This window comes from Terrapene carolina, unplaced genomic scaffold, assembly GCF_002925995.2.
Source record: "Terrapene carolina triunguis isolate 2854851 unplaced genomic scaffold, T_m_triunguis-2.0 Scaffold138, whole genome shotgun sequence".
In the NCBI taxonomy this organism is placed as follows: Eukaryota; Metazoa; Chordata; order Testudines; family Emydidae; genus Terrapene; species Terrapene triunguis.
Window position 1 is genome coordinate 6,127,526 of NW_020664489.1, and position 16,343 is coordinate 6,143,868.

At 34.8% G+C, this 16,343-nt stretch overlaps 1 protein-coding gene across 4 annotated transcripts in view; it reads right to left on the bottom strand.

The window, feature by feature from the left end:
* The window catches only part of PSPC1 (paraspeckle component 1), a 94,793-nt gene that overhangs the window by 21,666 nt on the left and 56,784 nt on the right, over positions 1–16,343 (bottom strand). The window contains exons 8-9 of one of the 4 annotated variants that reach the window (XM_026653400.2): positions 13,936–14,105; positions 9,500–9,983 (exon numbers count right to left, since the gene is read on the bottom strand). The exons of the other annotated variants lie outside the window; for them this stretch is intronic. Coding sequence (XP_026509185.1) covers positions 9,798–9,983; positions 13,936–14,105 — 356 coding nt within the window. The 3' untranslated portion in view covers positions 9,500–9,797. Of the gene's footprint in view, positions 1–9,499; positions 9,984–13,935; positions 14,106–16,343 lie in introns of those variants that run through there. 4 annotated transcript variants of the gene reach the window in all.

The following is a 16,343-nucleotide window of genomic DNA, read 5'->3' on the forward strand; positions in this document are numbered from 1 at the left end:
AGCAAATCTTTCAATGAACTTTATGCTTCCTTCACTCTACATTCATATTCCTGCTCACCTTTAACAGGTTTACTCTTAAGTGGTAATTAAGACTTGTTTCTGCTCTGTCTCTTGTGAAGGCAGTATAAAATCTTGTAACAGCAAATGACCAGAAAAAGCCCCATCACCACCAAGATCTTATATAAACTAAAATTATAATAAATATAGATGTCAACACAGTCTAGGATTGTATTTTGGAGAATGAAAGGCAAGGATTGTTTTAATCCTAACTCTGACCTCACTTTTTTATTGGAAGACTTGAGAGATGTATCTAGTGAGGAACATTCATCCAGTCTGGCTCCATTTCTTTAATTGTATAAGGTGTTTTTAAAACTTAAAAAGAGTTGATAAAATTGGTAATACTAGCTTAACATAAGTTGTCAACTTTAAATCGGTTTGTTTTTTTTAAAAAATCTGTATAAATTTAATTTTAAATCCAATTTAAATACAAATCTGATTTTTTAAATAATCAATGTTTTATCCATCCTCAGGTGCAATAAATTCAACATCCACAAAATGTACATTGTTCACAGGAAAAAGGAAAGCAAGTTTAGCAATAAAAACCTCATAGTTACTAGTACAGTAAGTCCTAGTAGGAGAGTTGAAATAAATGCTCTAACAACCTGATCCCACACTAGTGTATTAACATTCAAAACTATGGGTGAGTAGGATGTATGTACACTGGACACAGTGTATATCAGTTAATTGTGCTGAAATTGTATTAATGCAAAAATGCAAACAAAATCAGACATCAGATGGACATAACATGGCAACAGTAAACTGACATTATAAAGGTTCTACAAGAATATTCACAGCTCATGCCAACATGAAGTTAAATTGTGTATCACTTTCATTACTGTAAATCAAAATACTTAAAATATGAATATTTGTTAATGTGATTATTGTAATAATTTACAAGTTGATATACCATTGTAATTCTCTTATAAATTGGATTTCTGATCTCTAAATATTGTACTTTGAAAAGTGAAAATCACATTGCCCAACACTAAATCAAAAATATTATTCTTTGTATTACTTCTAACAGCACTGGTTATTCCAAACAGGTTCAGATGCAGAACAGTTACTGATAATGCAGTAAATTCTAGGAGTCTGAAGTCTAAATTGCATCAAAAATAGAGGACATAAAACTATTGCTTCATATTATACTCCGTTCTCTTCTTGTAACTTTTCCTTTAAATGTTTTTGCTTCAAACTGATTAAAACTGTATCTTACCTGTTATATACTTTATCCCCCAAGTGATTACATACATATCGTGTCAGACTAGATGATCATAATGATCCCTTCTGGCCTGGAGTCTATGAATCATTCATTTGTTAACATTACTATATTTCTTACACAAAAAATTATTTCACATGAATTTTAGCATTCTTGACAAATAATATATTGCGAACTTTGAATATCAAAGCTTTTTTCCCCCCCCAAATAGAATAAAAGTGCAGGCAGTGAATAGGCAAGCTCCCACAGCTAGCACACAAGCAAATTCTGGAGGGACCATTTATAGGTTAAGTTAATTAACTCTCCACACCAGGGGTAGGCAACCTGCAGCACGCGAGCTGATTTTCAGTGGGACTCACACTGCCCGGGTCCTGGCCACTGGTCTGGGGGGCTCTGCATTTTAATTTAATTTTAAATGAAGCTTCTTAAACATTTTAAAAACCTTATTTATATACAATAATAGTTTAGTTATATATTATAGACTTATAGAAAGAGACCTTCTAAAAATGTTAAAATGTATTACTGGCATGCAAAATCTTAAATTAGAGTGAATAAATGAAGACTCGGCACACCACTTCTGAAAGGTTGCCGACCCCTGCTCCACACCTTCAATACTTGACCTCTGCTGAGACTGACATTAACAGTACCACTTATGATTTTTCTGTAATGTGGACATTTGAAGATGAAGAATGGGACTGAAACTCCCAACTCATTTCTAAGCCAAGTATTTGTCTGATAGTACTGAAAAGACACTTAAACAGGACAGGATAGCAATGAATATTTATTTATTTTCATAGTTCATAGTTCCTATTGCACAATAGGCGCTGAACCAGAAAAAGATTAACACACAAAGTTGGCAGTTACTCATACAATATTTATTTACTGTGGACAGAGGACACTTACAGGCAAAAAGCTTCTTACCTATGACTGAAAACAGCTTTCTTATAGTTTCAGTCAAACAGATGGACGATCTACCCAGAAATAAAAATCAGTAATAGCTGATAAACAGCTCACTCGTGCTATCTAGGCTGATTTATGAATATTTAGATTTTAGATGTCCATGTTGCTTAATCATTTCTAATTAACAGAAAAATCTTTACATGAAGCACATGTACTAGCAGTTTATGAGGCCACTTATGTTTGGGACTATATTGGAACTACATTTTGACAGTGAAGTAGCTGGTTTACATGGAACTCTTTCAATTTTATGCTAGACAAATATCTAGGCTTGCCAGGAGCACAATTCCAGCCAGAGAATATCTTTTTTTAAAATATGAAGTACTAAAGAAAAAGAGGAGGGAAGTAACAACATGGATGGCGGACGCAGATGATGCTGGGGAGGGTGGTTATAGACATTTGAGATGTTTGTAAGTAAAATGTCTGATTTAACTCCTTGGGAAATAACAAAATAGAAAAACTGTAAAACAATAATCATATGGACTATTGGACCATCAAGAACAGTCTGATTAAAATATGCCAGTCAAACATATATCTTTTTAACCACAGAGGAAGTATTAATATTCACTAATCAAAGAATTAATGTAGCCAGTATGGATACTAAGAAAACCAAGAGAGCAGGCATAGTGGGGAGCTCAAAATGAGTACGGATAATTAGCCACAGAAATAACTTATTTTATAATGAACATTCATGTATCCTTTTTAAATCTTCTATGGCTCAGACTATTGATAACACATTTTCCCTGCTACCTAGGTTAACTGGTAAACATGTATGGGTATGCAGAAAGCTGAAATTTTACTTATCTTTAGTTTGCCTCTTTCAAACATCCTCACTTGAAATAATATTGTAGCTTCCCCTTTAACCATATGATTAGAATTTATAGGCTGAAGAGTTGGGCTTGGGCATTTGCAGACCCTGGCTACAAAACATCCCAGCTCTATTCAGTATCCAGATTTAAAAATTTTTTTACTCCCGAGTTATATTCTTGTACCCCATTCTGTTCACATTTTTTCAACTATAATAGGGTCAGTAGGGACAGTCTTATATTCCATACTATTTGGACATGACAGTGAGAGGGTTCAAATTACATTTTCTGAATCTTTTGTTACTCTTGTGGGCAAAAAACTTTCAGCCATGAAACTGAGTCTGACCCACCAGCCCCTTAAGAGTGATGTGTAAGAACTTTTTTTAAATGTAACCAAGTATTTTAGACACTAACAGGAAAAGTATCCCTGACAGTAATTGGTTCAATTTTTTTCCCTATAAACTTTCATGTATGACAAACTTCAAAAAGTATATGGTGGTATATTTGATATAAATACAAAATTAAACCACAGTCCTGGTTTATTTTCATTGCATGTTTGTTTATTTTTCACTTTTTGCAGTTTACACACAGAACTGTTTGTGCTTATGTTATTCTCAAGATATTCAACCTTTTTCATCGGGCAATAACAATATCCCCATATTCACTGCATTTTTAAAAAAATTAAACACTTATGCCCCACATCCAGCAGGATAGCAGAAATAAGTACTCTCAGTCAATGAAGGAATCAAATGACACAGCAATGTACTACACAAGAACATCCATACGGAGTCAGACCAATGGTCCATCTAACCCAGTATCCTGTCTTCTGACAGTGGTCAGATCTACAAGAGTTAGATATGAAAGCACTAAAATAATTACGCAGTTAGAAGTTTTTAGATCAATAAATTCACTACGCACCAGTAAAATATATTAACTCACAGATGTGTGTGCATGAAATACCAAGGTTATGTTTGTTCTGATTACTGCTGGAGATTACAGCAGCATTTTGTTCCAATTAATGGGACAGCACAAAAGACAAAGGGATTTTTCACCATGTCAACCAGCTGTTGAATGCTGCATGACTTAAATGTAGAACCATTCTATAAAACAGGAACATAAAAAATGCTTTAAAATATAAACTTTAAATCTGATTTTACCTTTTACTGTAGATAAAAGTACATTTAAGATGGAAAAGACCTATTAAATCTATCCTCCTGAAAACGCAGATAAAAGATGTATCTATATTAAAGGTTTCTTTCTGTATGTTCAGAATGTATTCATAAGTATTGTTCATGACAGAATTCAAAATTCAGTTTATTATATTTAAGAAAGTTACAACAGAAGTTTTACTAGTTAAAAGTTCGTCATGGATTGATTAATCATGGTAAAAGTATCACATCTCATGGATTGTCACAGAAGTGAAATGAAGCTCTGAAATTTATATAGCTGAAGTGAGGCTTTTAAGATTATAGATGTTCTATGAAAAAATCTATTGATAAACTTATGCTTTAATTCTTCATATCAGCACAATGCATTGGTGAGAAGACATTCCCTGCTATTAAAAAAATCCATAAAAGATAAAAAGTCTATCATTTATGTTGAGAGTTACAAGAATCAAAATTACACATTCAATACAAGTTATAGACAAGATTAAATAATACCGCAAGTTTCTTTATGCAATTCTCTGACTGTTACATTTGTACATATCATTTCAAATGGATTTTAGTAAAAATTACTGAATCTAAATAATGAAAAGTCTCTGAGACATTTGCTATAAAGGTAACATATGATAGTTGGTAGCCTAGAAAGAAGATACAAGACACTTATTTCACTTTGTGACTCAGAAGCCTACTTCACAATTTGTTTAAAATGTGAAAACAGGATTTCAAAGGAATTTTCATTCTCCTTGTTGTATAAACACAACATATACATAGTAGATTAAACAGTTGTATCAAAAAGTTGCTTTCCTACAACCTGCTCATTATATAAATTTTTCCCATTCCCCATCACAAGCAAAGCACAGTAATATTATCACATCTTACCTAGCTCTTGCATTATATAGCAGGAGTCAGATGAGCATACCTCTTCTAAAAACGTGCATTACTTTTGCAAGTATGGAGCACGTTTTAACAATGGACTTCCTACTTTCTATCACACGAAGTTACTGCTGTGTCTCTCATAACTCCTGAGGTTATTTCCAGTTAGAATACAAGAATTATTTAAGAAAGTAGTGCTTCACAAAAACTATTTGAAACCAACTGAAAGGCCAATTAAAATGGTTCTATTTTTTCAAGCCAGGAAGATGATTAAGAAATAAAAGTGAAGATGAGGTAAGGGGCAACAGTGAAATATATTGAAAAATATCTTTAAGAGTAGGGCTGAAACAAAAGAGTATATGTTATAATGAGTTAAGTAATTATGTCAGTGAACTATGTAAAAACTTCATATTTTGAATTTCTATTCAGATTACTTGATCTTATTACAAAGCTTGTATTATATTCAGGAGGACACGTTCTTAGTACAATATTCTTATTAGTACAATATTCAAAATGGTAAATAAGAGAAGGAGAAAAGGTCAGTCATTTAGAAAATTTGGTTTCTACTTCTATTGCATCTCTATGTCCGACTGGATCTCTTCTGTCTGAAAGACATGTAGCCAATAAAAAAGCATGATAGGTTCAGGAACTTTCACTCATCTGGACAGGTCTTCAGGATGTTCTTCTAAATATTTTGTTTTGTGAGAAATCCAGCCTAGTGGATCTGAATCACAAAAATTAATTTCCAAATAAAAAAATTATTTTTTCTAAGAACCAGAAAGCTGGGCAGGTAGGTACTAAATAGTAATGAACTCAAAAATGAAAATCCAAGTCGCAATATGTACACCAGATAGTCCTCCTTAAACCAAAGTAACTGAGACTCAAATGTGGCATCTGCATGCCACACATTGTCATGCATCAAGGCCTGTGATAGTTGGGAAAAAATGGTGTTACAATAAGAATAATTGAAATATTTCTTCCAAAACCTGTACATATGTACTGTGTCCTCTTCTGCATGGATGCTATCTTTCCTTTTCTTTCCAGAGCAGCAAATTAAATATTACTAACAGTTTTCAGCACAATAGTACAGAGAATAGCTTTCAATGACTCCAAAATCTCTCAAGTTTGTTGTATTCTATCAAAATGAAAAGTGTGGTAGTTTCACCCAAGTTTTGTGACTTGTTTAAATAGAACGTTAATGCCGTCCAAACCTCTGGACAACACTACAGGAAGATAAACTAAGTCACTGTGGAAAGAAATTTCAGGAACATCTTTCTGATTCCTCATGTATAATTCAAGGACATTACAGTAGACAACTATTATGTGAATTACATAAATTCTCATTTCCTTTACAGAATAAAAATATATATTACCACTATTTATTGCTTATATTACCGTAGAGCCTAGGAGCCATAGTCATGAAGCAGGACCCCATTGTGTTGCAAAAACACAGAACAAAATGACAGTCCCTGCCTCCAAAAGCTTACAATCTAAGTATAAAACAAGAGACAATAGATGGATAGACAGGGTAGTAAAAGGAAACAATGAGACAACACTGATAAGCATGACAGGCAGTCAACACACCAGCAGCCTTAGCCATCTCTACTTACCATTTTAAACAAATACTTTAGGACCCCCACTTTACAACTGGCCTTAGTTATACCTGCTTTTATCATCTTCCCAAAGGACTACAGAATGATACCTTCCTGGGCATGAAGCAGTCAGCATTCAGGAAATTCCAGGTGGCACAGAATGCATCAGCCTGTCTCAACAACCCAGGTACTGCACACACTTCAAACCTATGTTCTATTCTCTAATATAGCTTCTCATAGAATAATGTGTCAAATTCAAGATCTATGTTATTTTTAAGGCAGTCAATGGTTTTGGCCCAGGATACCTAAAAGTTCACGTAAGATCACTATTGTTCGGGCACACATACAGCAGACAACAGCTCTACTCCTCAGGCACCACGGAACTACCCACCACAAAGATGTGCAGGAGACTTTTTTGGGGGGGACCAGTTCAAGACACTGGAACTAACTCCCACAGGAATTGAAATGTACCATAAACCTCACTTCTAAGTGCAAGGTGAACTTCTTTGACCTAACGTTTGCTAATAAAGACAGTACAATCAGTGTAACACCACATATTGAAAAAAGACAATTTCTCCTCGTGGAAGAAGAAAAAACGAACGAACCACATGACAGATTCTTGTTACACTGCTTTATGTGCTTCTGGAAGATGTTCAGATACTACAGTTACGATGGCCATACAAGAGTCTGAATAATACATAAGGATTTGGCCAGGACACTCAGAATGAAACCCCCTACTGGGGAAAAAAAACAACAAAAAACTCTTGGATCTTTATCAATTGATGAAGATCTCACTATGCCTCTCATTCAAATTATAAATTTAAACAAGCACTTGAAAAATATTTATCATTGGCCAGATTAAATGTAAAAATAATATATTTCTTAATCTTTAGGCAAATTTGCAATCTTCAACTAATGCAGCCTGAAAGTTAATCTCCAACACTGGTCCCCTACAATTGTTACAAATGTCATTTTCCATCATGAATGAGTGCCAACTAGGAAAGCTTTTACATTTAATTTAAGGACAAGTAGTAATGTTTCTCACCGTGTTAAGTTTAAGGATAATATGCTCAGTAAATTGGGCGCAGCTTACTTTTAAGAATGGGTATTCTTTTTTGCAATTTGTAGCATGCAACAAAAATATACTAAACTTTTAACCAAACTAATCGTTTTGCATAGCAAACTCTAAGAAACTGAATCAAGTTTGTGCTGTTAGACAAAATACAGCACTAGCCTAAGAGAAAGGAAGTTGCTAATGGATTTAGCTACACCGGTCATAAATTACATAGCTGTAAATTTGCTGAGCAGTATTCTTGATTTTTGTGTTATGTTTGTGGCAATCAGTTAATATCTCCCTTAAGCAACTCAATAACACGGTGTGTATAAAAGTATTTTTCAATTCCCAGCACTACTTCTAATTTTAAATGGTTATCCATTTATTTACAAAGAAATTCAACAAGATCACCACACCTCTATATCGAAAGTTTACATGACATAGAGCCTTTGGGCCCAATTATCAGCTGCCCTGTAACCTTGGCCTGGTCTACATACAGAAATTGCACTGATTTATCTAAAAGGTGTGATGTTGAATTAAAAGTGTTTAACTTAATCTGTGTAACACCATACCTTTAAACCAGTGCAACTTGTGTGTACACAAATCCCCATGTAGTCAGTTCTACCTGTGCAAAATGGGTGCAAATCATCCCAAATCAAAATGGTAGGATTTTATACCCATTCTGCACAGGCGAAAGTGACAAAAAAGTGCAAGGCAGCCAAGATTTAGACCCACTTGCCTTTACAGAGGACTAGATAATCTAATAGGTCGTTCCAGTTGTTTATCATAACAGACTTTCCCAATAATTCTGTCACATTACTTGCTCTCGGGTACTTGTGCTGGAAGTGTGGGTTTTAAGTCTTACACTTCGATAAATCATTTTTATCCAGAATAAATTTAATTAAATGATCAAATTGTAATTATTCATTTCAAAATCTAGAATAACTGGTATTAAGATTTAGTTATTTCTAAATAAAACATACTTGATGCTCCACTGGAGGCAAATACCAGTAATTGCAATAATAAATTGGAAAAACAAAGATGATTTCCCCCTCTGAAATAAACATGGGAAAGTTCCTGATACTGATAGTGTCTTCTTACAAGCCATTGGTAGAAGATTCTTATTTGCTATATGGACCAGCTGCTAGAAGGGGAAACACATTTGCCCAGTGTGTAACTTGGTAAAAGGCCTTAAATAAACTAGATGTAAATAATGTAGCATTATCCGTTATAACAGGATACTTTAACACTATTCACTAATGCTCACCATATTTCACAAATGCACAGAAATTACAACTTAATTTTTATAAAACCTTATTTTGTGTCAAGTATCCTTAATATCATTTGTTGCATTTTATGAATGAATAAGCACAGGTAAAGATTTACCTTCTGATAGAAGTTATTTTCCAAGGTTCAAAATATTTATTTGAAAAATTCAACACAACATATTTTGTTGACAATCCTATTGTGACTAAATTCGTACAAGGAAGGTGAGAAATAGGTTAACAGTATTTTTTACAGATCATTAAGGGTTTATATATAATGGGATACCATTCAAAAATTGCATTAGCTTCAATCACTTGTTATAACAAGTATTCATAACGTATTGAAACTTACAGTTCTATTTCCACACATTTACAGTTGATTAAGTATGGAATTTTCTTCACACTTAAGGTGGGAATTCCTAAGTATTAAGATGAATGAAAATGAAGCTGTTTACAATTAAACTTAAAATTCCCCATCAGTATTTGTAATAACATTTCCAAAATCCTTTTAAGTAATTTGTTTTATATTTTATTGTGATCAAATAACTGCACAAGTTTTACAGCATGGTCACACATTGATATTTTATGGAAGTCACAAACACAGCTGACTTACATAATGATGCGCATTATTTCTGCTCTACACTACAAAGCCTAAGATGGAATACAAAAAAGTTTAGGAATTACAAAAGAAATTGTTTTAAAGACTACATTAACAATAAAACTGCTTTCCAGATAACAGCTAAAAATTATAAAGGCATACCACCGGATATTTGTACTGAATTTTCTAAACAGTAAGGAATGAAAGAAAGTTTTAATATCTGCGACGTTTGTTAGGTCCTTCAAAGTTGCCCCCTGGATTTCCTCTACCAAAGCCACCAGGTCCACCACTCACGGCACCTACACCACTCATTGGCGGCTGAGGAGTTTCGGAGCCTGTTCTACTAACCAGAGGTGAACCCATCTGTGATGGGCCTCCTTGTGGGAATCTCTCATTATGCTAACAACATACAATGAATATTAAGTCCATTTGGAATGCGCCAAATGTAAATTATAACAAAAATGGCAAAACCCCAAGTGGTGTTGTCATGAAGTTCGGCAGATAGTCCAGCAGAATCAGGATCATACATAGAAGGAAGAAAGGAGCAATTAAATTAGTTATTATTCAAAAAGGAGCTGAAAATAAAAGCTTATTAAATGCTATGCTCCAACTTCGTAAAATTAAGACAAAGGTACATTAAACAAATAAATACTAAAGAGCTGCATCCCACTCAGACTGCATCAGCAACCACTTCTACAGAACATATAATTTAAATTTACACTCTAAAGCTTGCCTCTCCACAAAGCTGTACTTATCCTCCATGTAACAGTAAACATATTTTTTTAGTCTATTAGAAGACAGGGAGCAAACATTTTATGTGAATCTTCCCGTATTTTAATGCTCCTGTATTCACTAGCTTGTTCAGAAACTGAAGCATTGTCAAAGTAGAAAAAAAAATGAGATTGTGAGTTGTAGCTTCAATGTTTCCAAAGATTATTGACTCAAGGAATAAAGCTTCTCCCATCAGAGAATATTATACATTTAAGTCTCTTCAGACAGATTTAAATGTAGCCCAACTTGAAATACAGATGTAAGATAAAAATCAGATTAGTGTTCTAGGCCACATATTTTATTTATCTCCCTGAACCATATTAAAGTTAAATATAAACTAATACAGATGTGGGTACCATAATCCTCCTTTAAAAGTCTTCTCTTAGGCCCCAATTCTGCAAATATTTATACATCTAAGTACTCTAATTTAAACAAACATAAGCATTTGCAAGATAAGGACTCTAGTCACTAACATTTTAAAAGTTTTATCTAAATATGATGTGGATATAATATGTACTGTTACATATTGGGTCAGACTTTCCGAAAGAGCTCAGCCCCTTTAGACACCTAAATGAAGTGGCCAGATTTTGGGTGCTAACCACTTCTGAAAATCTAGCCCCTAATTCTTAATGCTGTAGTGCTCCGTTTTTTCCCCTTCTAGGTAATTTTTGGGAGATAATTATTTACACAGGTATTTAATTTTAAAATATAACAGTACTTTCAATAAAATCTTGTTTCTAATCAACGCAAATTTGCCAACATTGAATATACCCAGACATGAAAGAATGACTTGTCTAATGCAAAGTTCCCATACTCCTAATAATGTAACTCTTACTGCTGGTTTAATTTTCAGATAATTATAAGCTAATGATGGGTATTTTAATTAGGATTTCTACTTCTAGACTGAAAAATGAACTATGACTATTATCTATGGTAAAGGTCTGAGCCAAGCTAGGACATTTTAAAGTGATTTTTCCAATGACAATCTGGATCTTAAATTTAGTTGTGCATGAAGAAAATATGGCTGTCCAACAGTTATGAAAGCCAAAGTGAGGTGTTTTATTTTAAATGAAATTATGGTTATGTCTACATCAATAACAAGATGTTGATATGACCTGCACTTAAAAAAAAAAATTCTAGGTGCATGTCCATCTGAAATTGAAAATGAAAACTGGATTCCCCTCCCTCCATCTCCCATTCTCTGTTTTCTTGTACCCACCAAAGAGCAAATACTCTATGGGTACGTCTACACTTACCTCCGGGTCCGACGGCAGGCAATCGGTGTTCTGGGATCGATTTATCGCGTCTTGTCTAGACGTGATAAATCGATCCCGGAAGTGCTCGCCGTCGACGCCAGTACTCCAGCTCAGCGAGAGGAGTACGCGGCATCGACGGGGGAGCCTGCCTGCAGCATCTGGACCCGCGGTAAGTTCGGACTAAGGTACTTCGAATTCAGCTACGTTATTAACGTAGCTGAATTTGCGTACCTTAGTCCGAAGTGGGGGGGTAGTGTGGACCAGGCCTAAATTACAGTCCTTTGAGGAGAACACAAGGATTAGCCAGCTACATTCTTTTCACCATCTAACAAAAAAACCCCAAATGTCTGAGCAAAGCCAAAAGAGGAATTATTAAAATTAGAGGGCCAGATGAGCAAATCATCCACTTAATCTGCTCTTTAAACTCCCATTTCCTTCGAAACGTCAGCAGTTTTAATTTTCAGCTTTAGGCTGATCAAGCTGATGCGTCATTATATCCAGCAGTTTTTATTATGCAACCCTAAGGGTGTGTTCTAGAGGTGAACTGAGCAAGCAGAATAAGGACTTTTCTGTGTTCAACAGTTTTGCTGAATCACTGCAATAGTTAATATACCCTTTTTTCTCCTTTGCTCTCCCTCTTTAAGAAACCAGTTTGGAGAAGATGACTTCAGTGAGCACAATGAAGCCAAAACTTTGGCAAATGCATGAAAGGCCCATTTAATCAGTGCAGTAGTTACCAGCAACAGTCTGTTATCTTGGGGCACTGATAGTAAAAGTCCTGAAGGTGAAAGAGGTTCTCCATACACACTAGAAAAGATTAGGTTCAGTGCACATTATGCACTAAGTCAAAAATGTGAGTCTAGTATTGAAGGAGCATGCATTCTTGTCAGCATCTACCTCTCCAAATCAGCTGTTGAGACAGTGATATATTGTTTCCTCAAGTTAATTTTCCTTTGAGGAGACAGATAGAGGAAGGAAAAAATTCAGCTACATGTTTCAGTGCTCCAGCAAAGCCATCATGGAATACTGTAAGCTGCCTGTTCTACTCTTCATATAGTGCCACCAGAACATCCCCTCAGACATGCACTCACCCAGAAACACAGAAAATATGTAATATTAAAAAGTTATTAAAAACAGATGGCTGTTTCTCTCCAAAAGATATTAGATAAGAAAAGAGGGTGCACTGGTTAATGGGCAAAGCCAAGATAACCATCCCTTTTAAGTGCAGGCCAGGAGCTCTTCTGTTGTTCAGTAAGTAAATTCCAACTGTCCAGACCAGGTTTTTGGTCACCCTGAACTTCTGGACAATAGGACTTTTCGTAGCCTGGTACATCAATTATTCCACATAATTTTTGCTGGTGTAACTATTCTACAATGATATGTAATCACCGCCATAACTCTTACGGGTGCTTTAGCCAGTGCCCTTGTAATAATGAGTTTATATACTAAAATAATTTTTAAAAGTATTTTACACAAAGGTATCTTCACACTATGTACATCTTTAATCACAATTGTATTTGGTGTTATTGAAAAATAAACCTCATAACAGAGTAAAATTAATAAATACATTTTAGTTTCATAACTAACAGAATAGAGAACAGGTAACATAATATACACCTCTACCCCGATATAACGCGACCCAATATAACACGAATTCTGATATAACGCGGTAAAGCAGTGCTCCAGGGGGGCGGGGCTGCACACTCCGGCGGATCAAAGCAAGTTAGATATAAGGCGGTTTCACCTATAACGCGGTAAGATTTTTTGGCTCCCAAGGACAGTGTTATATCGAGGTAGAGGTGTAGTGATTTAAGTATATTTAACACATGCAGGATACCCTATAAGAAAATTAAGATTCTGCTAGATTAAATGTATTTTTACATGATAGATTTTACATTCACAGTTCTACTACAAGTGACAATTTTAGACTAAGTAAGGATCAGACAACTTCTTAGAAGACTGGTCCACTAATAGCTACATTTCCATTTGAAGATAATCATCCCTGTTCCGGGGGGGGGAATTAATTCTGGATTTTCAATATTCCTAGTTTATATCCTCAATAGATTTTAAAGTGAAAAAGATTCTCCTTGTGCAAAAATATTTAATTTAAGCATATAAAAGATTTACCTATCAGTTGCTTTTAACAGACCCAAAACATTTTTTTAAAAAACTTCCTAAAAATGTTTTTAGGTAAGTATCATCACTAGATTAAAAATGTGTGATACTATAAAGTCACTTTAGTGTGAAGTTAACTTTGGTGCAAAAGATGTGCCATGAGACATGACAACTGTTCAAAGTAATTAAGTTTTATAATGATACATTACCACTGCTCCATTATCTGGCATCATTGGTGTTCCCATATTTGCAGCTCCTTCTGGTCCCATGGAAGGACCAGGACCCAGTGCAGGGCCAGGTAAAGTTCCTCTGTTGTTCATATTCATACCCATCATTGGAGGAGGACCTTGGTTACCAGCAGGTGCTGGGCTAAACGCATCTATGCAAAACAATCTATACTTAGAGCTGTCCTATCTGAATTTTCCAAGAAGCAACAAACAATTTATAATATTTAAGAAACCAACTATACAAGACTTCCATTACTTGAAATATAAAAGTTGCTTTTATTCTTTGAGACTGTACATTTATCTCAATCTACTTTTAAATTGATCTTCATTTTCAAGTTATTGCTCAAGTGTTTTTTATTCTACAACTTGCTTTCTGAACGAAAACATTTTCTTCCTTTAATTTGAGAACCTCACGGTATGCAAATAAATGTACTTCTACTGGTTTTGCACAAAAGTTTACTAAATGTATTAATATTTTGTGAGTAATATACACAATTACAATAGACAAGAAAAATTAGTCAATTTGCAACTGGCCAACTTTTACACAACTTGGCCATTTAGGTTTCAAGCACCTTACATCAGAAACGGCAACACTTTACTTTATTCCATATTACAAATCAACTGCAATACTGAAAACCCTAGGTTTTCCAATCCTTTTTAAAATGTGGTCTTTTACAGAAGTATTGGATAGTGGAAAGTTAAGAAAAGGATTGTAAAGAGATTTATGGCTAATATTATAAACATCATTAGATTCTGAAATTAAGAAGATACAACAAAACAAATGGAACATTTAACACTAAACCATTAAAACTTTTGATCCATGGTTGGAACAGTAAGAGGTAAGAAAGTAGAAGCAAAAACAAAAGAAACAGCAATCTGAGGTGGACAGGAAGTTTATCTATAATAAAAATTCAGCTACCATATATGATTCATTTGTCAGTAACAACTAAACTAATCAGCAGATACAGTAAGACTAATTGTATACATTTGCAAAGTGCATTATAAGGAAGAAAAAACTTGGGTATGTAAATTAGACATATGAGATGTAATGTAAAAAAATCCAAATAGAATGGGAATGAAACAGTATTGTTCAGATGGACAATCCATCCTGTTCAGCCAACTATATGTATCCATTTTCTTTGACAAACAAAACAGAAGAAAATATGCCAAATTCCAGGGTTTTACACCATGTCCATCATTGTAGTATGTGAATACAATCCAAGGATCAAACATGTTGGATGGACTGAAATGCCTAGTAAAGTCCTTCCCATACTTCATTAGATTACCACTTTTCATGTTAGGAAGAAATTATAATAAATGCATTAACTGTAAATAGGTCATTCAGAACTATTATCATACTGCTACTACTATACATACGTACATGACACTTCCTTTGTGCTATTAGCACTGACTGCTCGTTATCACAGTGATCAACTAGTGAATCATTGCCCCCAAAGATGTATGTGCATGATTCTGATACTAGAGGAGTGTTAAAATCAGCCTCACCCTGACCCTCTTATATTAGTTCTGCTGGAGGGAAAGGTTTTGCAAAGGATCTGTGGTACTAGGGCTAAGTGCTACAGGACTTTCTGTTAGAAGATTTGGAGGAGAGGAACTAGTCTTTAATTAAAGAAAAGTTTGAACTCATCACAGTTCTGAAGGGTTGTTCCACCACATGAACTTCGGCAAATGTCTCCCTGATCCACTACAGACAGATGCTGCACTAGAGGGCAGGGAATAAGAGGAGCGTAAGGAGCTTCTCACTCAACCATCAGCATGACAAGTTCATGGGATGGAGAGAAGCAGACATCTCTGTCCATAAGAACAGTCTGCTCGGAGTATCCATCCTTGTGAGCATACCATGGATCCTCTGCTAACTCTTGCCATTCCAGAGGAGCAGATAGAAAAAGAAAAGGGGAGGGGCTAATACTACTGCTTGAGTCATAACAGGCACACACATGCATCTTCGGACAGTAGCAGCAAACTGCCTATAGTACTGGCAGTGCTCAGTGCTGGTATCACAGCTGACTCAATAGGTGCATATACAACTAGGACTGTGGTTTCAGCACAGAGCATCACTATTGCAACGCTACTAAGAAAACAGACTGTGCTTTTCTAGTATAAGTCTATGAGCTACACCGTGGGAAGTTGTAGCTCTTATTTAAGAAACTGAAGAATATTCAGTTTAATAAATACAAGCAGAATCCCTTTTTAAATGTAATTATATATTCAATGATTTGAGTATTAGATCCAAGACTAATGGTCTTTTAGGTATGTTACGTTTCTAGCTCATTATTTTTCTGAACTGTCCTTCTTGAATTTCTTATTATTCATTTCTTGGATGATAACCTCATTTGCCATTAAAAATGTATGTTAAAGTTGTAAATCTT